Source organism: Phascolarctos cinereus, unplaced genomic scaffold (assembly GCF_003287225.1).
Source record: "Phascolarctos cinereus isolate Bilbo 61053 unplaced genomic scaffold, phaCin_HiC Scaffold_3;HRSCAF=262, whole genome shotgun sequence".
Classification (NCBI taxonomy): Eukaryota; Metazoa; Chordata; class Mammalia; order Diprotodontia; family Phascolarctidae; genus Phascolarctos; species Phascolarctos cinereus.
In genome coordinates, this window is record NW_027555736.1 from 705513 (window position 1) to 726859 (window position 21347).

At 47.1% G+C, this 21347-nt stretch overlaps 1 protein-coding gene across 1 annotated transcript in view; it reads right to left on the reverse strand.

Moving 5' to 3' along the window:
* Positions 1-21347, reverse strand: part of ADGRA1 (adhesion G protein-coupled receptor A1) — a 288662-nt gene that overhangs the window by 161708 nt on the left and 105607 nt on the right. Inside the window, exons 6-7 of the mRNA XM_020973047.2 lie at positions 20373-20536; positions 9308-9521 (exon numbers count right to left, since the gene is read on the reverse strand). Coding sequence (XP_020828706.1) covers positions 9308-9521; positions 20373-20536 — 378 coding nt within the window. The remainder of the gene's footprint in view (positions 1-9307; positions 9522-20372; positions 20537-21347) is intronic.

Here is a 21347-nt window from a genome sequence, read left to right on the forward strand (position 1 = left end):
AATGTAATCACACAGAGGAGAATATGGATCTTTAATAGAACAGAAAGCTCTGAAGCATTTCTGATGAAAAGATCAGAGATGAGCAGCAACTTTGAAATACAAACACAAGAGTCCAGAGAAACCCAGAAAGGTACATTTTATTTTGATCCATTGCAAAGACCTGTAGGATGATGCAGTACTAACATTTTAATAAGAGAAGATACCAGTCTTCCTTCAGGGCCTTAAATGGCTTCAAAGGCATCGAGGGAGTCCAACAAGAAAACCAGAAGTCCTCGGTGAGTTGGTTCTATTCTGAGGATCTAAAGGGGAGGGGAGAAGGTAAAGGGATGAAATGGTTGGAAAGGAGGAAGGAGGGGTGGAGTTTACTGTTTCTCACAATTGGAGTGCATGCAGAGAGTATACAAATGGAGAAGTATATATATATACATATATATGGAGAAAGTGAGATTATTTGACATATACAAATGAGTGTTGAACACATACAATCTTTGCATAGAAATATGTCAAAAGGGAAGCTGGTAGGAATGGCATTAGTGGTAGAGAGGGAGGATAATACTGGGGAGAAAATAGCCAAAAGTAAAATGTCCTTCTGCTCCTGAAGGGAAGATTAAACCGGGGGGAAAGAAAAGAATTCTATTATAAGGGGGTGCCTTAGATTGTCTTTTAGACTATTGAGGGATGGCTGAGCCAATGTAGCATATGAATGTAATGGAACATTACTGTGGTATAAGAAATGACTAAAGAGATGGTTTCAGAAGATGCTGGGTAATATGATCTGATTCAGATTGAAGTGAGCAGAACCAGGGGACAATTCATACAAGAACAACACTGTAACGATAAATAATTCTAAATAGCTTAAGTACTCTAATCAATACAATTAACAACCATGTCTCCAAAGACCTCATGATGCAGCAGGTTACCCACATCCTGACAGAGAGGGCATGGACACTAGGGGAAGAGACAAATGTCATGGACATGGCCACTATTACAAGGTTATAATTTTTTTCTTTCTGTTAATTAGGAATGGGGGAGATAAGAGGGAAAGGGCAGGGGGCAGCGAGGTGGTGCAGTAGATAGAGCACCGGCCCTGGATTCAGGAGGACCTGAGTTCAAATCTGGCCTCAGACATATAACACTTACTAGCTGTGTGACCCTGGGCAAGTCACTTAACCCCATTGCCTAGCCAAAAAAAAAAAAGAGGGAAAGGGGAATTGACAGTAATGATACCCAAAAGGGGAGCCATTGGAATATTGTAAAAAATTCCCAAAAGTAAGTTTAGAAGGAAGCACAAAGGAGCCTAACCATAAATTGGAAAACAATGAGTTGAAATCATTATGTACTTAAAAAAAGCGGCAGCATCAAACAAAGTGGAAATTCATGGTTTCATAAGCAGGCCTCTCTTTGTCTTCTGCCATGTAGAAGGGCCTGCTCTCCTAGCATTTAAGTCCAGAATAAGACATCTAAATAAATCCTTGTTAATTGATTGGTGACAAAGGGATTGGCTTACTGTTCTTAAGGTTTATGTTGCACGATAAATTCCCCTATCCTTTTGCTCCCTAAGGACCTCTGCTTTTCTGGCCCTGTTGGAAACCTGCCTCTTCTCATTATTGATTAAACTCATCTCTCTTTGAGGGAAAATGTAGGAGAGAACTTTCTGGAGTTACCAGGTTGAGACTTTGGTGCTCTGGTGAACACTCCCGAATGGATGGAATCCCAGAGCCCTTGGAGCATTCCAGAGACTGAGCTCAACATTACAGAAAATGCCATTTCAGGTTAGGGTCTTTTTCCCTTTGTTTTTCAAAACATGCCATTGATTCTCTTTGAAATTGTCTTTAAGGGCCCTAATCATGTAGCCCTGGCTGTCCTATATTTCTCTGGACATGCTGGAGATTCTCAGAAAGGGCAGCTGCTGTGACCCCAAGCCCACTTCTGGAGCACCAGAGCAGATAGTGATAAAGCCTTGGCTCTTCTGCAGGAGATTTCCTGTTCTCTTCCCCAGGACTCTCCTTTGCACTGGAGAGTCTTTCATTTGTCAATGTTCAGTCTCTCGGCTCTCTTTTTAATAGGCTTTTTTTAAAATTTTTAATGCCTGTATTTGGGGGCAGCTAGGTGGCACAGTAGATAGAGCACCAGCCCTGGATTCAGGAGGACCTGAGTTCAAATCCTCAGACACTTGACACTTACTAGCTGTGTGACCCTGGGCAAGTCACTTAATCCCTTTGCCTAGCCAAAACCAAACCAAAACAAAAAAACAACCCAAAATGCCTATATTTTTTCTCTCTTTTTTTTTATTTCTCCTTTACTTTTTTTGGTGCATATTTTACTGCTGCAAGACTGGAATTGGCATGGCCCTTCCCTCAGTCATGAGTTGCAGAGGTCCTGAGAGTGGGCTTTTTAAAATGGAAGCTGGCTTCTCAATTCTGTTTTCATCTACCCACCATAGTAAGGGTTTCTCTGCGTCAGAATTGCTTCTCTTTAGCCTTCAGAATTTCCCTCCTGAGAACTTCTCAACCCACTTGGGATGCCTTCCCTGGAAAATTCTAGACCATGGAATTCTCTGAACACACTAATACTCTTCTATAATCTAGGATGCATGTGGGATGGAGAAGACATGCTTTCATCTCCCAAGATGTCCTGGCCACAACCCCAGCCTAGTTGGTGATAATCTGACCCCAGAGAGTAGTCCCCCATGGAAGAACATTCTTCACCCTGTGCTTTGGAAGAGACAGAGCTCCAAGAGCTGCAGAGAGTCACCTGTCCCTCTCCTATTTCTCATCTCCATGATTGGATAGCCATCTATTCCCCAACCTTCCTTTTTCTACTCCATGGTGACAGTGACACCTGTTTCTGCCCCACGTGCGCTGCAGTCATGTGGCCTCTCTCTGAAACCCCTTTCCTGGATTTCCTCATTAAAATGACCTTCTTCAAGAATCTGCTTCACCTCTCCATCTTTACCTCCTGCAGGACTGTGCTGGTAATTGTTTAATAACAGGCTCTCCGAGTAACACGTGTACTCAGTCTGCCTGCCTTTAGGTTTCATTTGCATTATTACCATTTTTCCCATTACTTCTAAAGTCTAGAGTAAATCATCAAGGAAAGAATAAATCCAATCCCAATTTGTACTTTGCCTGTTTCTGAGGTGTAAGGAATGTGTGCTGGTTGCAGCTGATTCGCTCACACCCTGTGTTCCTTATGGACTAGGTACACGCCCTTCCAGTCCTAACCAATCAGGCAACTCTGAGTGGCAGCTACAAGGCAAGGCCAGCCTCCTGGGGGAGGCTGTCTGTCTCACCTGTTGGGTTACCTACTCTTTGTTGCATTTGTGTCCTGAGCTATTCATCTCTTGGGTTTGTCTCCTGGAAATATCTGGGGACCCTGAAGGTTCTTCTTCCTGTATTGTAAGTACTGGCTCTTGGACCTGGCTGGTAAGACCACCATAGACAGTTCTCTCTTTCAAATTTGCCCTTTGTAAATCTAATCTTAATTAGATTTGCTAAATTCCTGGGGGAGGGGAAAATGTTTTTTTACAAGGTACATTCCTTCCTTGGCCAGAAGCCTGCCCTTTTGACATTTTGATATTTCCAAACATCTAATTCCTGTCAAAATTGAGCATCTTCTAAAACAGCTGTTCACCTCCTACACCATCCCTTCTCTTCCAAAGCCCTGGCCTTGGATGGGTAGCAATAAGAAAAGCACCACCTGTGTCCCCAAAGCTTTCAATTTATTGACCAACAAAATCTCAGACTGGGCACAGCTTCCATGCAGAACCTAATCTGAGCTGTCTCTTTCTCTGTCCCTTTGTCCCTCCCTCTCTCCATCTCTGTCTGTTCTTTCTGTTTCTGTCTCGGTCTCTCTCTGTTTCCCCACTCTCTGCCTCAGTCTCTTTGTTCCTCTCTTTATGCCTCTCCACTCCCCCCACCCTAGCCCCTGCCACATATGGAGGCATCATGATGGCGATTGGTGCAATGCTTAGGATGGTGATCATTGCTTAATTAAACACTAGAAAGCAGGCACTTCCCTAGTTATGTTTTAGAGTTTCTTTTCCAACTGGGTTCTTCCTAGGGCATTCTTCAAGGACAGTAATGATTGGCAGGAAGGGTTTCATGACTGTTTATGAAACATCTGTACATAGCATATAAACTATACTCCAATACCATGTACATCTGGGGATGCTGGGGGTCACCAAAGATTGAAATCTAAATTATTGTTTGATGCTGGCTCCTCATGGCAGCAGACAAGGCTCAATCTCAGAGGTGGTTTCACACCCAAGGGCAGTCTAACTCCACAGACTTTGGATGGCAACAAGTCCAATCACCAATTGAATGGCTCTGTACCAAAGTCTCTGTTCTTTCTTCTCTGACACAATTCATGTACCAAGCCTTACAATCCAATCTCCTTCCTCCAGCCCCAGGATGCAATGACAGAGCACTATTTGTGCCCCCAGGCATCCTGCTGCAATTGTGCTGTCTGCTTCAGCTCAGGCTGAACTTGGTTGCTTTTCCTGTATGTCAATGCCCCAGCTAGGCATTGGGAGTTGAGTGGAATGAGCCCCCAATTCCCAGTCATCAGTGCAGTGATAATGTAGGAATCATGACATGGGTTTGTGCACAGATTTCACCATTCCTTTGCTTTGCATCAAAAGTCCCATTCAGCATTCTCCTCCAAATCCTCCTTTTTTTTGGAGATTAATCTTTCTGAACCAATCAGGCTTTTAATAAATTGGGTTCTTTGGAAGGCCAAAGACAGGAGTCCTATAAGTACAGGAATCTGAAAGGAAAATGTGTCTATGAAAGTGGATAAATCAACTGAGGCATCACTAATTTACACAATAAATGGTTTTGTTCAGTTGATTGACAGTGAAGGTCTAGCAGTGTTAACTGGTAAGAGGGTTACAATAGTTAGAAATGCTATCAGAGTACTTTCCCTGACCAAAGAGATTGTGATGGCAATTCACCAAGTCTGGCTCCCCAGCTCACCTGTGTTACCTGGAGACAAATACCTGGGAATCCACAACACAGGCCAATGCAATAGGGTTGTGTGTATGTGTGTGTAGGGGGGGTGGCCACGAGGTCTGCTCTCCTCCTCTAGCTCCTCCCTGCCCGCATCTGCTCAGGCAGGAGTACACCATGGAGCATGCATGGAATTGGGCTGAGCTCCCTTGGCCACTGCCAGGGACATATATTCTTAGCACTGAAGTACATGTGTGTGATACAACAGTCCCTTGGTCTCCATGAGGACAACAAGGAAAAGGAACTGCCTCCCTCCCTAAGCTAGGAAGGATGGTTCACTCAGGAGAACTTAAAAGGAGGAGCTACCCTCCTTCTCCCACTTCTGAGTCCTTCTTTTGAGCTTCCTGTGATTGGGGTAGAAGCCTGTCCCTCTCTTCAGTCCCCTCCTATCCCCAGCTTCTTTGTGGTGAGAGCAGATGTGTGCCCTTCAGTGAGCCCAGACCAGATTTCAGGGCCCTGCCTGCCTCTCTCACTTAACATTTCTTTCCCAGGGTCATCGGTGATGAGAGACGAGCTTTTGGGGAGTGGCTGACTTGGGAATTTGGAAGTTCCTGGAATCCCCAACCAAAGTGGGCTGTCAGAAGGAAACGCTTTCTACAACTACACTCTTCTGGGAAAAAAGACCAGCAATGGGAGAGTGACTCCAAATTGTGCCCTGGTTGCCAGAAGACACAAGCCTTGACGGAGTAATTCAGATAGTTCAGAATTGAGATGAAGGTGAGGTGGCTGTCCAGGAGTCCTGAAAACTGTGTGGCTGTATTTTGAGCTTTCAAGCATCAGTTTCCTGGGAGAGCAGAGTAGGAATTATTAGTTATTGCTTATTTTAAGTCATTGTCGATGCACATTTATGAGTTTTTTTGGTTTTAAGAATTCCTTTTGTGTGGAGGAAATAAATAGCTTTCTTATACCTGGTGGGCAACTAGGTGACACAGTGCATAGAGTGCCAGGCCTGGAGTTAGAAAGACTCATCTTCTCAAATATATAGAGAACTGAATCAAATTTCTAAAAATACAAGTCATTCCCCAATTGATAAATGGTCAAAGATATGAACAGGCAGTTTTTACACAAATAAATCAAAGGTACCTATAGACATATGAAAAAAAGCTCTAAATCACTATTGATCAGAGAAATGCAAATTCAAAAAACTCTGAGGTACCATTTCATACATCAGATTGGCTAATACGACAAAAAAGGAAAATGTTAGATGTTGGAGGGGATGGGGGAGAACTGGGACACTAATGCTTTGTTGGTGGAGTTGTGAACTAATCCAACTATTTTGGAGAACAATTTGGAACTATGCCCAAACAGCTATAAAACTGCCTACCCTTTGATCCAGCAATACCACTGCTAGGTCTGTATCCCAAAGACATCCAAAAAATTGGGAAAGGACATATTTGTACAAACATATTTTTAGCAGCTCCTTTTATGGTGGCTAAGAATTAGAAATAAAAGGGATGCCCATCAATTGGAGAATGGCTAAATCAGCTGTGGTCTATGACTGTAATGGAATGTTATTGTATTGTAAGTAATGACAAGCAGGATAATTTCAAATAAACCTGGAAAGACATACATGAACTGATGCAAAGTGAAGTGAGCAGAACCAGGAGAACATTGTACAGAACAGCAACATTGTACAATGAAGAACTATGAACAACTTAGCTATCCTCAGCAATACCAAGATCCAAGACAAACCCAAAGAACTCATGATGAAGCAGATTATCTGCCTTCAGAGAAAGAACTGACATTGTCTGAATACAGTCTGAAACATGCTGGTTTTCACTTTCTTTCTTTCATTTTTTTTCTTTTATTCAAGTTGTCTTCTACAAAATGACTAATATGGAAATGTCTTCCATAACTGCACATGTATAACCTATACTAGATTGCTTACTATCTCAGGGAGGGGGGAAGGGAGAAAGGGAGGGAGAGATAGAATTTGGAACTTAAAACTTTAAATTATAATGTTAAAAAAAAGATGTCTTCCTGAGTTCAGAAAGCTTACTAGCTGTGTGACTCTGCTCAAGTCATTCAACCCCATTTGTCTCAGTTTCCTCATCTGTAAAATGAGCTGAAGAAGGAAGTAGCAAACCACTCCAGCATCTCTGCCAAGAAAATCCCAAATAGAGCCACAAAGAGTCAGACACAGCTGAAATGACTGAACAACAACAACATATCTGGTCTATGTTGTGCACTGAGCACCCTTTAAATGGTAGCATCATAGTAACACAGGATCACAGATTTAGGGATAGAGGGAGTACAGAGGTCATCAGTGAGGAAGCTGAGGCCTAGAGAGGGGAATTATCTTCCTCAGGGTAATAAACCTGCTAAGTATCAGAGGCATGATTTGACCCCAGTTCTTTTTGAATATAAACCCAGTACTCAGAAGATGCTAGACATGAGCCAAACTTGAAATTGAAATGCTTTCCCCTGGGGATTGGGGGTGCTGAAGAAGCTTGACATTTTTTAGAGGTCAAGCTAAAGGAGAACTAAAACTGGTCCACATTAGCCCTGAGCTGGGCACTCTTTGTGAGGGAGGGGCTTGCAACCCCTCTCCACCCCCCCCCCCCGTCCTCACTCCCAGGGCCCAAAGGAGATGGAGAATCTCCCATCAGGGACCCAGATGGAAGAAACATGAAGTGTGAGAAGCCTTAGTTATCACTGGCCTCATGGGCAGGTCTTCCTGGACAGTATCATGGCAATGTGCCCTATGGAATGGAGCAGATGACCAGCACAAAGCAGCCAGCCTTATGTTTAGAAGAGAGAAAGAGGAATTTTTATTTGTTCACAAGCCTTGAGGAGGGAAACTAAAGGTACAGATTAGACTTTACATTGTCCAAATGAAGCTTCAGTCAGAGTTTAATAAGCTGCATGTAACATTGCTCTTCTCCCCAGACACACACACACACACACACACACACACACACACACACACACACACACACACACACACACACACACACACACACACACGGGAGTTTGATTTTACAATCACAAGATAATTTTGTTTAACGTGGTAAAAACCTGCTCATGTAACATTAATTCTGCAGCCTCTGAATTTTAATGTGTTGGGGAAGAGAGCTCCACAGTAAGAGCAGATTTTTGTGGGTTTTTTTTCTCATCCTGGAACAAGAAAACTCTAAATCAGTATGTTGGCACTGGTGCCAGGGGTACCACCAGACTAATAGCGGTGAGACTCTTGGCCACCAGCCATTCATGTCTGGACTCTGACTGGTGCCGGTGAATGAACAGGCTCAGGCATCAGTCACCTCTGTGCATTCCAGCTGATGGAAATAAATGGCATATGGGGCACCTCACCCAAACGGACACTGGAAACAAAACAATCTCGGGAGACTCTCATCGTGTGGCTGCAAGAACTTTGAGGCTCATTAATTGCTCAGTTAAAGATATAATTTAGAAAATTAAATAAGTTGAAAATGAAGGCACTCCCTTCTCTTAGGCACAGGGATCCCAGAAAATAATCTTTAGAAGGTTTTTTATTCACAAATTATTTGGGATGCCAGCAAGAATGCCTAGGAGGCCTAGCAAAGAGGTGATTACCCCAGCTAAGAATTACTCATTTGTAAGAAAGAAAATGAGCATAAAGCATATGAGAGTGTGCTTGGAGTCAATGAAGCTTCTCTGTATTCTTTGGTCTCCAGATTGTCTGGTGCCAGCTGCCCCAACATCAAACTCCAAAACAGGGAGTCCTCATCGCTTTTCCTTTGCCCAGGTTTGCAAACATCTCATTCCATCCTAAACATGGGCAGAGCCAGTCATGTTGAACACAGGGCTCTTTATAATTTGCTGCAGCCTCCAATGGTGGGGATAATCCCTGAATGTGCAGATTACCATTTAAGTGAACTCTGATCTCTGGAATAGCTATAGGAATGCAGGTGGCATTCCTGGAAGATGTCAGGTACAGGAGAACCCTGCTTTAATGCTGGTGTGGGGGGAGTGTGGCACCAAATTCCCAGGGGAAGATTTTGACATCATGTTAACAAACATGTGTCATCTATTACTAAGTATTCCAGAGTATGGCTTGAGGCTGGATCGAGCCCCTAGTCTGTGTGGTAGCATTTTGTTACTATAGATGCAGGTCCCACCCAAGACGACTATGGCCCAAAGGAACAAGAATTAGAAACTACCTGCTCCCCATACAATCATATCTCACCATCTCATGACCTTACAAGAAGCTGACATGAGCCCATAACACTTTATGTATGAAATAGTCACTCCTTTGACTTCGTCTGCTGCAGAGAGGGCTTTGAGGATGACCCCGGACCCCTGGCTGCTGGCCTTACCGGGTGATCAGGCTGCAGTCATGGATGACGCTCTCTTTCACGAACATGCCCTGGGCTTCATCCGTTTCAATCAATCTCCCATTGTGGTACCAATGAGCCTGCGTTGTGTTGTCAACCAGGGTGGCAGTACATTGGAATGGCAGGCGGTCCCCATGGAAGACCACTTGGCTCTGTGATGGAATCAGCTGAAAGAGTGGCAGTTCTAGTGGCCCAGCTGTGGAGAGATGGATGGGATGGTCACTTATCTGGATTGTTAGCTATGGAAACACCATCTTTTCAATGAAATTAGCTGAACTTCTTAAGGTCCAAGTGTGTAGGGAAGGAAGGCAGGGAAGAGGGCCAGAGATGGATCAGAACATTTCTGATGGATGGATCCCCCTGCCCCACCCAACTAAGAACAGGTACGTGAAGGACCTGCAACTACATACTTCTTTATATTGTAGAAAGAAATTCTGTGGGAAAAGCTGGTGGATTATAGGATGTCAGTGGTGACTGTCCACCCAAGGATCAGCCACATCTCTGGTAGTGCTTTAAAAAATGAGATGCCACCAAATGGAGAGTGGCTGAACAAGTGGTGGTCTGTGATTGTAATGGAATATTATTGTGCTATAAGAAATGACAAGCAGGGGCAGCTAGGTGGTGCAGCATATAGAGCACTGGCTCTGAAGTCAGGAGGATCTGGGTTCAAATCTTTCCTCAGATACTCACTAGCTGTGTGACCCTGTGTAAGTCACTTAACCCCAATTGCCTAAAAATAAAATTAAAAAAAACTAGAAATGACAAGCAGGATGATCTCAGAAAAACCTGGAAAGACTTACATGAACTGATACGCAGCAAAGTGAACAGAACCAGAACATTGTATACAGTAACAGCAACATTGTAGCAATGATCAGCTGTGAATGACTTAGCTCTTCTCTGTGGTACAATGATCCAAGACAACCCCAAAGTATTCATGATGAAGCATGCTCTCTGCCTCCAGGGAAGGAACTGATATTGATTGAATACAGACTGAAGCAGGCTAGTTTTCACTTTCTTTCTTTTTCTTTTATTCAAGTTTTCTTGTACAAAATGACTAATATGGAAATGTCTTACATAACTGCATGTGTATAACCTATATCTGATTGCTTACCATCTCAGGGAGGGAGGGACAGACTTTGGAACTCAAAACTTTAAATGACAATGTTTAAAAACTGGGGGTGGGGTGCGGGGAGTGAGACATACTCCTCAGAGGACAAGGCCAAAGTAGAGAAAAGTAGAGGCTGTGACTTCAGATGGCTTAGGAGAAAGAGAGAGAAAGAGAGAGAGAGAGAGAGAGAGAGAAAGAGAGAGAGAGAGAGAGAGAGAGAGAGAGAGAGAGAGAGAGAGAGAGAGAGAGAGAGAGAGCTACATCTCTGAGTAGGCATAACTTCTCATCTCTCATTAGCCAGCAGAATTTCTTGCCCCTCAGAGATACTACACCCAGCAGGGAGCAGGAACAATTAGTCAGAACAAAGGGCAGCCTGAGGAGTGTGACCACTGAAGAGAGTCGGAGTGGTCATAGGGAGTGGGGCAGCCTCAAGGAGCCCAGCTGAGTGACCAGCTCCTTCTGGTTCACTCACAGGTTGGGTCTCAAGGGGATGGTTACCTTGGTTCAAACAACTCTGTGGCTCCATACCCTTAAAAGTATAATCCACACCCACACCCATTATAGTACATGAGAAGTGGACCAGAGGGCCCTGATAATCCTCCACCCTGTCACCCTCAAATGTCCACAGGGTTCTGTACAGTGATGACCAGTGAGATGAGGGCCTTCCTTCAGGGTCTGTGCCCAATTCAAATGTTCACAGAGGCCTGGGGGAGTGCAGAGCCCCATCTTCATCTTTGGGTGGGCCTCTGGATCCAATGGGATACCCTGGCACCAAGATGAATCTCTAGGCAACAAGTGCCATCACTCTGCTCTGCCTATGCTGTACTCTGACCTGGAGAGCCCTTGAGGTTCAGAAAAGAAGCAGGTCAAAGGTGCTGTCCAACTTTGGGAACTGTAGCCAACCCATAAGCCCCACACCTTCTGGCTACTTTGGTCAGGGCTGAAAGATAACTGACCCATGGCACCTCAGCCCAACAATGTCACATCCGCTTGGTTCAGAATGCATGCTGGCATGCACAGCTGTGGCAGACCATGGTGCCAGGCTCATGGCTAATTCCAGTGATGCCTCAAAGCCCTGGGAACTCATGGGGTTCTTAATACCTAGGGCTAGGGGAGCTAGGCCAGAGCTTGTACCAGCTCCTCAGGGACAGAGGCAGATTCCTCTATCCAGAGGGATGTCACGGGCATGATCTGGGTGAGGCTCCTAAAGGAGCTGGGGAGAGGGCATTAGGAGCTCCAGGCTTCAGCTGGCTTTGGGTGGACATCTGAGCCTGGAGAGGAGAAGGAAGGACTGGAGAAGGGCACCTGACCCCTCTCCCTCCTCTGCCTGAGTTCTATGATGGGCCCTGGGAGAACAGTAGGAAACCTGGGGCTTCTTCTTCTTGCCCCTCCTCGCCCACAGAGCTGGACAGCAGGAGAGGGGCTCTGGAGCTCCTCCAGAACTGCAGATTCTATTTTTAGTTCCTCCCTATTCTCTCCACAGCATGATCTGATTGCAAACAATTATCTCCAGGCACCTCTCTAAAATCTTCATTGATTAAATAATTACCAGAGATGCAGCTCTGCTGGACAGGCTAAAAGCAGGAGCCTCCCAGGAGGAGCTTGTGACTGAGGGCCAGCCCTGGGGGATGGAGGAGGCCCCATGGATGAGCCCAGCAGACCTGCTCACTCATGGCAAAGTGGGCATGGGCAGGGTCTGGCTCGGCATCTTTCTGTCTTTGCTGGTTACTTTGGCCCCCCAGGCTTGAGGACAGCCAGGCATCCCTGACTCTGGGCACCCTAAGCCAGTCCACCAGCCCACCTGCCATGGGCTCCTCAGCTTCCCTCAACCTCATCTGTAACATTCAGCAGGATGACCCTGGCAGGCCTGGGCCTGGGCAGCCCCTGGAGCTCCTGGCTCTGTCCTAGCAGCCATTCTCCACTCTGTGTTGAGGAGAACAGCAGCAGACTTGGGGAAGCTGATGGTCACGGACCCAGGAACATCAACCCATTTTCTTTACTTGTCTGAAAATAACAAAGCACTAGAGACACAGTCCATGGGCCACTCACAGTGGGCTAACAGAGTAAAGCATATTGAAATTATTTCATAGTGATAGAAACATCAATCCTGGCAACAAATCAGGTGGGTGAAACCTCAACAGGATCAAACTGTAGCCAGGTGTCTGACAGGCCAAGGGCACCAACATCAGGGGGAGGATCCCTTTTTCAACAAAAGCTGTAGAAAGATCTACAAGGCCATCAGAAGAAATGAAGGTTAGAGCAACATCTGACTCTGGGTATAGCAAAAGACTAAAAATAGGTATGGAGACTGAATATGAAGGGTCACATAATTAAGAGAGAGGCTGAGACAGAGAGAGACACAAAAGAGAGAGAGAGAGATAGAAAGAGATGTGGGAGGAAGGGGGGGAGAGAGACAGAGACAGAGAGATATAGAGAGAGGTGGGGGAGGAAGGGGGTGAGAGATCAGGAGAGGATGGAGAGAAAGAGTAAGAGACAGAAACAGAGAGAGGTGGAGGAGGGAGGAGAGAGCAAGAGAGAGAGACAGAGAGAGAAGTAGGACAAGAGAATGGAAGGAGGTCTCTGATACAACTCTGCCAAGGAGAAGAGATTTTGACCCAACGGAGACAGAGATGCCTGGGACAGGGCAGGGCAGAGCACCCCTCCACCAATTCAGGCACATCTTACAATTCAGAGTCTTAAAGGGTGGCCTTGGCCAAAGGTGTCAAACTTTGCAGCCACATATTGACAACAGATTAACATTGTCTACATTGTATGTGTTATCTGTTTTGTTAAGCACTCCCCAGTGAGCTGTGATCTGACTCAGACCCTCTCCCAAGGGGAAGCTGGCCCGGTGGACACCTATATCAGAGCTCCCAGAAGTTCACAGCTTCCCCGTGCCCACACAGCAGTCACATGTTAGGGATGGGACTTGGAGCCGGGTCTTCTAACTCTGTGCCCAGCCCTCTGTCCACTATGTCAAAAGATATTTGCTCATTTCAATTCTACAAAATTGAAAACGTTTTGTAAAAACCAAAGCAGAGAAACAGTTAACCTGGAACAATCCTTGCAGCAAATGTCTCTGATGATCTGATGTCCAAAGAATGTGGGGAAATGATGCTGATATAAAGGAATTAGGCCCATGTCCTCATGGAGAGGAGGCCAAAGTGTATGGACCGAAGCCTTTGAAAGAAGACACAGCAAGCTCTGGGTGGCTGTTGGGCAGAGTAGAGAACAGATGACCTCCACTAGGAAACTGCCTCACTAAGGAAGGTCACTTGGGCCACTGGGGTGAGCCTCTGCCCTGGAGTCTCGGGCCCTGCCTAGGACTTCACCTCTGCCCTGGCCCTCACTTAGATTGTGCCTGGGGGCCTGCTGGCCCAAGGCCAGGATCCCATCCCACTGCTGAGGCCTCAGCCAATTCTTAGGGTGGTTGGTTTTGAATTTATTCAGCAGGTCTCTACCAGAACTCTGCCTTGCAGCTTCATCCCCCTCTCCCACTAAATGGTGGCTGTGTTGGGGGTGAGGACCATGTTTGTTTTAGAAATATGTGTGTCCTTCACAGAGCTCTGTATGCAGCAGGTGCTTAATAGTGCATGCTGCCCAATGCCTAGTCCCTACCCAAGGCACTTCCTGGACAGCTCATGCACCTTCTGCTTGCTCACTATCTTGTTTCTGTTTCTCATGAAATGGCTGATGTGGCTTCTCTGAGTCTGGGACGGCTGGCAGAGAGACCTGGGAGTCAGAGCAGGCATGAACACCAGCCTCCTTGGGAGGGAGCTGGGCCTAGAGCAGACCTTGGTGCCTGGGTCACAGCTGCAGGAAAAGGGGCAGAGAAAGACAGAGAGAAGAGGGCCAGCAGCCAAGTGGTTGGGCCAGACCCAGCTCTGCTCTGGAGAAGTAACAATCACTTCTGACACAGTTTTCTCCTGGCTGGTATAGGCAGAAAACTGGATACACTTAGCCCCAGGGCCTGATATATGCAGCAGCACTGGGAAAAGTGCCAGTGGGCCTGGGGGAGAGAGCCTGGCCACAGGGGGCCAGTGAACCTAGGCCTTTGACCAGCCTGAACCTTCCTTTGGCTCCAGAATGCTGTCCCTAGCCACTTCATCGACAAAAAACAAAAAAAGGAAGGCCCATGCAATGAGGAGCATGGCCAATGGGGCCCAATTTGCTGCCAATGGTGAGTTCTCAAAGTCAGGTCTGGCCATAGTGATCCGGGGCCCCTGCTTTGGGGCCAACACAGAAGGATCCCTGGGACTCTCTTGACTCTGCTTCTGCCTGGGGGAGATTGAGAGAGGAGCCACCCTGGGGCCTGGAGGGCCCCTCCTGTCTCCTCACTTGGATGCCATGTGCCCCTGAGCACATGCCACCTTCTCCTCTGGTTTGCTTTCTTGCACTTTGGGAAACAAGTGTCCAAAGATGGCATTGACTAGGTTTTGGCCCTGTAAGCTTCCAAAGATAGGAAGGTCCATGGCAGCAAGGTCTCATGCACAGCTGGAGGGGGCAGCAGAGACCCCTGGAGCTCATAACAGCCTCGGAGAAATGTCCCCACTCTTGGCAGAGCCATTCTGGAAAGCACACACTACTAGGCCTTTGCACCAAAGAGATCAAAGAAAGAGGAAAAGGCCCTCTATGTGAACCCATATTTAGGCAGCTCTTTGTGTCAAGCAGACAAGTCAATCTTGCTGTCCTTCATTCTCAAAGAGGACCAAAACTGCATCTCTATGCTAGTCAAGTTACAGTGTGTCGACTGTGGATGAGCAGGCCTGTATGAGCTTGGAAGGCTCTACCACAGGTGGGGCATAAAGAGTCTGTGAATTTTGGGGTGGATTCTCTAAATTTGAGTATCTCGAGTTTCTACTGAGCTACTTCCATTCTCCTTGACTTATAGAGCACAGCACCTTCTCTGATGTGGGCACGTCATGCTGGGTGGTCCTGTGCCAGTGTCTCCCATGTCACACAATCAATTCCAAAGTTCTTCAGAGAGACCTTGAGAGTGTCCTTGTATTGCTTCTTCTGACCACCATGTGGGCGCTTTTCCTTGTGTGAGCTCTCCATAAAATACTCCTTTTGGCAAGACAACATTTTGCAGTCGAACAATGTGAGCAACTTTAAGCTTGAGCTCATTCTTTTCAGAAAATGTATGTATGCAAGGGGAAGTGCACCCCAAGTTTTGCAGGAGGATGTTAGGAACGTCTTTCCTCCCTATAATATCTAATCAGTAAATATCCATTTGTAAAAGCTAATGATTGGTCAAGTGGATGATGGATCAGGGGTGTGTACCAAATGAGGACTTGTGAGCAGACATAGCAGAAATCACAACTTCTTGAGGTTGTCCACAGAATCCTGAAGAGGGATGTGTAGCTAGCCCACCATGGTGGGGGTGGGGGTAGGGTTAGGGCAGGAAACTCAGAGGAAATGCTACAGCACCATGCTGGAAGGTGGGATATTTCCCTTTTCATACTCCCCTTCCTCATAGCAGCCTCAAGAAGACAGATCCCGGCTGTGATTCTTATAATCTAGCCACTGCTCTGATTCTTATAATCTAGCTGCTGCTCAGATTTTTACAATCTAGCCAATAGCTCACTAACATTCAGACTCCTTAAGAGTCTGCCCAATATGACGGATGTTCTAATATACCTTGTCTTTGGCTGAAAGAAGGCTTGGGTCAAATTCTTTTGGGCAGGACCCACATGCGTTGTGATTTTGGGGTCCCAGCACCCCTAACCCTCAACATTTTGGTGGCCCACACAGGGAAACTGCCTAACCCCAAGTTCTTCTCCAGACAAGACTAGAAGGTATGTAAGCCTCCCTCCTTTTTTCTTGCTCTGTAGTTGGGGTCACTCTCCAAGCACCAAGGCTTGGAGGTGCTTTTTTGGCAGACAGTCACGAGACTGTCTTGCACTCGGCCTGATGCTCTCAGGCTCTCAGTCTACTGGGTCAGTTCGAGGACATGGACCTGGGTACACCTTCTACAGCATAAAGGAGAAGGACAGACGCCCTATCTGGAAGTGTATTCCCAATTCTGTCAGTTCTCTTGGCACTAGAGAATTGGGGAAAACTGCAGTTGCTTTTTGGTTCCCTGGGCTTACTTACTCCCTTCCCTCTACACCCTTGAATTCTCCTTCATGGAGGTTACAGGGGAAAGTTAGAACAGCTACAAATATCTTGGCAGATTCTGGAGGTTTTGTGATTGATCATTAAGGAGCTTATAATCCTTATAATCCTGGTCACTCTTTTCTCCCACTCCCTTCACTTGAGTCAAGAGGGTGTCTGTTAACCCCTCTCATAGCAGAAGAGAGTTTCACCCTTTACTCCTCACTTTTGATTTCACCCTCCCCCACCTGGGAAAAAGGAAGGAGGGGAGAGGGGAAGCAGCTACAGCATGGGCCCCACTAGCAATGGCCTTGGGCTCTGGGGCAACCTTTGCTTGGAAGCATCACCCAGGTTCAGCACATCCTGTTCAAGGTAAAGAAGCTGGCCTCTGAACTTGGGTAAGCAAGCTCTTGTAAATTTGTAGTTTTACCTGTTAATGATGAGATGTTGATTCTCTGTGTAAAGTAATCTGGAAGTACATTTAACAAAACTGAAGTCACCTAATTCATAATGGGTTTGTTTCAAGTTTCAAATTGGTGAACTTTCTGTTATCAGTTATGTCAAGCAACTTGTCATAGTTTGGTTACTGCTAAACAAATTTAGCTATTGTTGATTATTGTTTTAATGTATAAACCAGCCAAAAAAGTTTGTTTGGGCCATGTATGGCTTGCTGAGAATTTGCAAGTGTATAGAAATCTCTAATGACTGGCTTTTTACAACAGGACAAATTTAAGTTTGAGATGTAAATCCTGGAAAAGTTTTTCCTAAGCTGTGATTAGTAAAACTTGCTGTTTGAGGTAAAAGCTGATAGGATTTTATCTGAGTTGTCTGATGGGTCATAATCTATTGATAATCAATAATCCACCATCTGAGAGAAATGCCACAAGCTACTCAGAGAACATGATACTGGTGGGAAGTCAGCACTGGAAAAAGCCGAGAGGATAATTTTAGCCTCAGTCTAAGATGGGATCCTCCTGTCTGAGCTGCCCCATTATGTTCCTTTGAAAGGGAATATTACCCACCTGGCTATTCCTGAGTCTGGCTATGGGGTGGATTTGATACTGCATGGTTGGAAAACTGAATTATCTGAATCCAAACGGAGCTAAGGATGTTTTATCCTCTCAAAGTTGGTACCTAAATCTAGTATCTGGGCCCTGCAGTTTTTTCTGTCAGATTTGTGTCTTCCAGACTATAGTCCATTCACCTACAGTTGGTAGCAAACAGCGGGTACCAGCCAATGTCCCTCCATTGTTCCCTGGATGCAGCCTGTGCTTGGTTCCAGTCAACCTCCTCTTTGGGACTCCTTCGAGGCAGGTACAGCTCTATACCCTTTGCCAGCAGAAAGCAGTTTCATAAGCCAAGACCTTTGCCTCTTACTCCAAAAGAATCTGGGTCCCATTTGTTTGAGGGGGGAATGATGGGGTTGGGATCTGGGCCCCAGAAAGGAAAAACTCTGGACTTTCCCACAAGGACAAAACTCTGGCATTTGTCTGAGGCTATAATCCCACCAACTGGCCAATCACTGTGGCTACACCCAATCTCCCTTCCTTAGTCTTACCTCCCTACGTATGTGCCCCCCCCCAGCCATTTTCCACCCTTAAACCTAGCTAGGCTCCATTCTCCCTTGGCCAGGAGGTCCAGGTACCAGGAGTTCTGTTCACTCCAGCTTACTGGTCACTACTAGGTCCCTCCCACAGTCTTTCTGTATATAAGATCCACCTTGTCTCCATTAAGATGCTCTGATTCTTATAATCAAGCCATGGCTTATATTCTTATAATATAGCCACTGCTCAGATTCCTAAAATCTGGCCACTGTTGAGATTCTTATAATCTAGCCACTGCTGCAGTGAGTCTGCCCAATATGACAATGTTCTAATAAACCTTGTCTTTGGCTGAAAGAAAAAAAAAAGACAGATACCACTGTAAGACCCAGATCTCCATCTCCCCTGCGTTTTGTTGATAACAGGCCAACAGAAAAAGAGCCTGGTGTAAGGGCCAAGGAGCTCGGCTCCTCAGAGGCAGGGCAACATCAACATCATCTGTGGTGGAGAGGTGGGCCATGTCCTGAGGCCCTCTGTGCACAGTGTGACAAGATAGGCCACTTCTGCCCAGCCCACATCCCTCTCAGCCTCGAGGCCAGAACCACAAGGGCAGTGCACTACAGCCCCCAAAGATACAGCCTTTAATTAACCAGAGAAATAGTCCCCTCTCTGGCTCCTTGGTGAATATTTCATTAGCAAGAGCAATAACATGGCTCATCCTCTGCAGAGGAGGCTTATAGGGCCCCCCAGAGAGCTGCCTATTTCATGTGCCCATCCCAGACTTTGCTGTTCTTCTGGAGGCCCCCACAGGCAAGGAAAGGTGGATGGAGCTGTCAGATGTGTGCAGCCCATCAGCAAAACCCACTGCAAGGGCGAGGAGAGTAGGGCCAGCCTCCCAGGCAGAGGCCACAAATCAGCCCTGCCTCTCCGTCCCATGACCGCAGCTGCCCACCCAGGAGGCAGGCCAACCAAGCACCCCGATGCTTCAACCACACAAAGGACAGGGCCCCTTACGAGGACTGGGCTGCTCAGAGCGGCTCTGTCACCAGGTCCTGCCCCTCCCTGGGCCTCAGTCTCTTGGATGGACTCGAAAGTCATTCAGATTCTGAACCTAACTCCTCACCCACTCACCCACACCCCCGCAGATTCTCTGCACGGAGAAGAACATGTCTGGCCTAGGACCTCTCGGTGGGTCCCTGGCCTCTTTTCTGAGGAAAAAAGTCCCTGTTCCAGCACGGGAGACAGAGCTAGCATCTCTGGCCCAAGGTCAGTCCCTTGCCAGTCAGTGTCCACACCTGTAGGCACAGGACTGTCAGCCAAGACCCCAGGCTCGCAGAGGGACAGAGCTGTATGTTCCGAAGGAAAGCCTCTGCTGGGGCTGCGGAAGGTAGTCCAGGATGTGTAGGCAGATGGAGAAGAGCAATCTGACTCAGGAACTGGCCCTGCCCTCTGAATGCAGGAGGAAGGGCCCCACCCAGAACCTCCACTGCCCGGGGTACCAGGTGACGCCCCCAGCCAGCTGCCTTCTTCCAACCCTCTCCTTCCTCAGCTTCCTGGTATAGCTGGTGTTCCCCTCTAGAACGGTGCTCCTTGACAGCAGGGCCTCCCTTCTCCTCAGCCTTGTATCCCCAGAATCTAGCCCGGTGCTTGGCCCATAGTGGGAACTTGATAAACGCTTGTTGGCCCCTGTCGACCCTCCGCCAAGGTCTGGTCTGTGCGGGTGGCAGGAGCGCAGCCTCCACTGAGGTCAACACAGACCATTAAGGCTGGGCTGAACAAGTTCCTGCCAGGCTTAGTGCACTTGGCTCTACAGAGCTATTTCTGCCTGGATGGTAGGAAATATAGCTTGCTTCTGGCCCAACAGCCCCCGGGGCACGTCCCCCTCCCCGCCCGCCCTGCCCAATTCTGCCACTTTCTCTATGGCAGCTCAGCCAGATGGTAGCTTCATAAAGGTGATGGATGGACGCTCAGTGTGTGCTGACATTCACAAGCACTGTCAAGACTCCATCCTAAGAAATACTCCCACCCGAACTTCTTTCCAGGCAGCCCCGACTTCAGGAGGATAGATGACGGACAGTCACTGGGAGATGGGCCAACCACCAACCATAACAACCATGATTTCCTGCCTGGGATACTGAGGTCACCTGTGGCTGCCTCAGGCAACATGATGCCCATCAAGGAAGAATCAGTTTTGTGGAAAGCTTCCCTGTGTAGCTTGTCTGGGCTCTGTGGAAATGTACCAGGCAGCCCAACTACTGGATCATTTCAGGTTTTCCTTTACTGAATTTGGCAGCCAACTCACCACAGGTCAGCTGGTCTTCTCGAAGGCTGTGCAGGGGCCGGCCTCGCAGCACTGCAGGGTAAGCACATGCAGTGTCCTCTGCTAGTCGCACTGATGCGTTTTTGGCCCATTCTGAGACCCACCTCAGATGACAGTCGCAGATGAGTGAGTCAGTGCCGAAGTGTCTGAGACAACCAGACAGATACAGGAAACAGTCAAGAAGGGCCTTTGGACAGTGGGCTGAAACTTAGGTAGGGGCACTTGTGTACAGGGCAGGACATCAGCTGGGAAAACAACCATCCATCCATCCACCCACCCATGCATCCACCCATACATCCATCCATCCACAACAAGCTCCCACCAGCTTCCAGGCATACCCTTCCATACCTGCCTGACTCCAAATCCTTTGTCACAAGACAACTGTCATGCTGCCCTGAGCCTTCTTCTCCCAGCCTTTATGTCCCCACTCCTTTTAACCCATCCACAAATGGTTTCCAGACCCTCAGTTTGCTGCTCATCTTCTGTGGTGCCCACACCTGTCCCTACTACTCTGGACAGGACAGAGGATAGCAGGGCTTTTAGTGTCTTTGTTCTGTTAGCCTTCAACACAACCTGGTCCCACCTCAGCTCTTGGCTGCCCAGTCCTGCTGCTAGTATGGAGGATGCTTGAAATTCCAAGGCCCCCTCTCCACTTCACTGTGGAACCAGCTCCTTCCACCCTGTTCTTGGGCAGCTGTTCTGTGAACCCAAGGGCAAGACTTTCCATGTAGGAGCACAGCCCACTGGTCATTAAATGTCTAAGCCTCGGGTTGAACTACCAGCTCCCTGATTTTATGGGTTTATCTCACCCCACCTGCATTGCTGCCTTTCTTCATTTTATCTTGTTCATTTGTTGTCAAAAGCAATCTCAATTCTGGCTTCCAGTGGGTTAACTCCATCTCCTGACCTCCCCTCATCAGCAGCCTGAAAGCCAGGCCATCATTATTTATCTTCCTC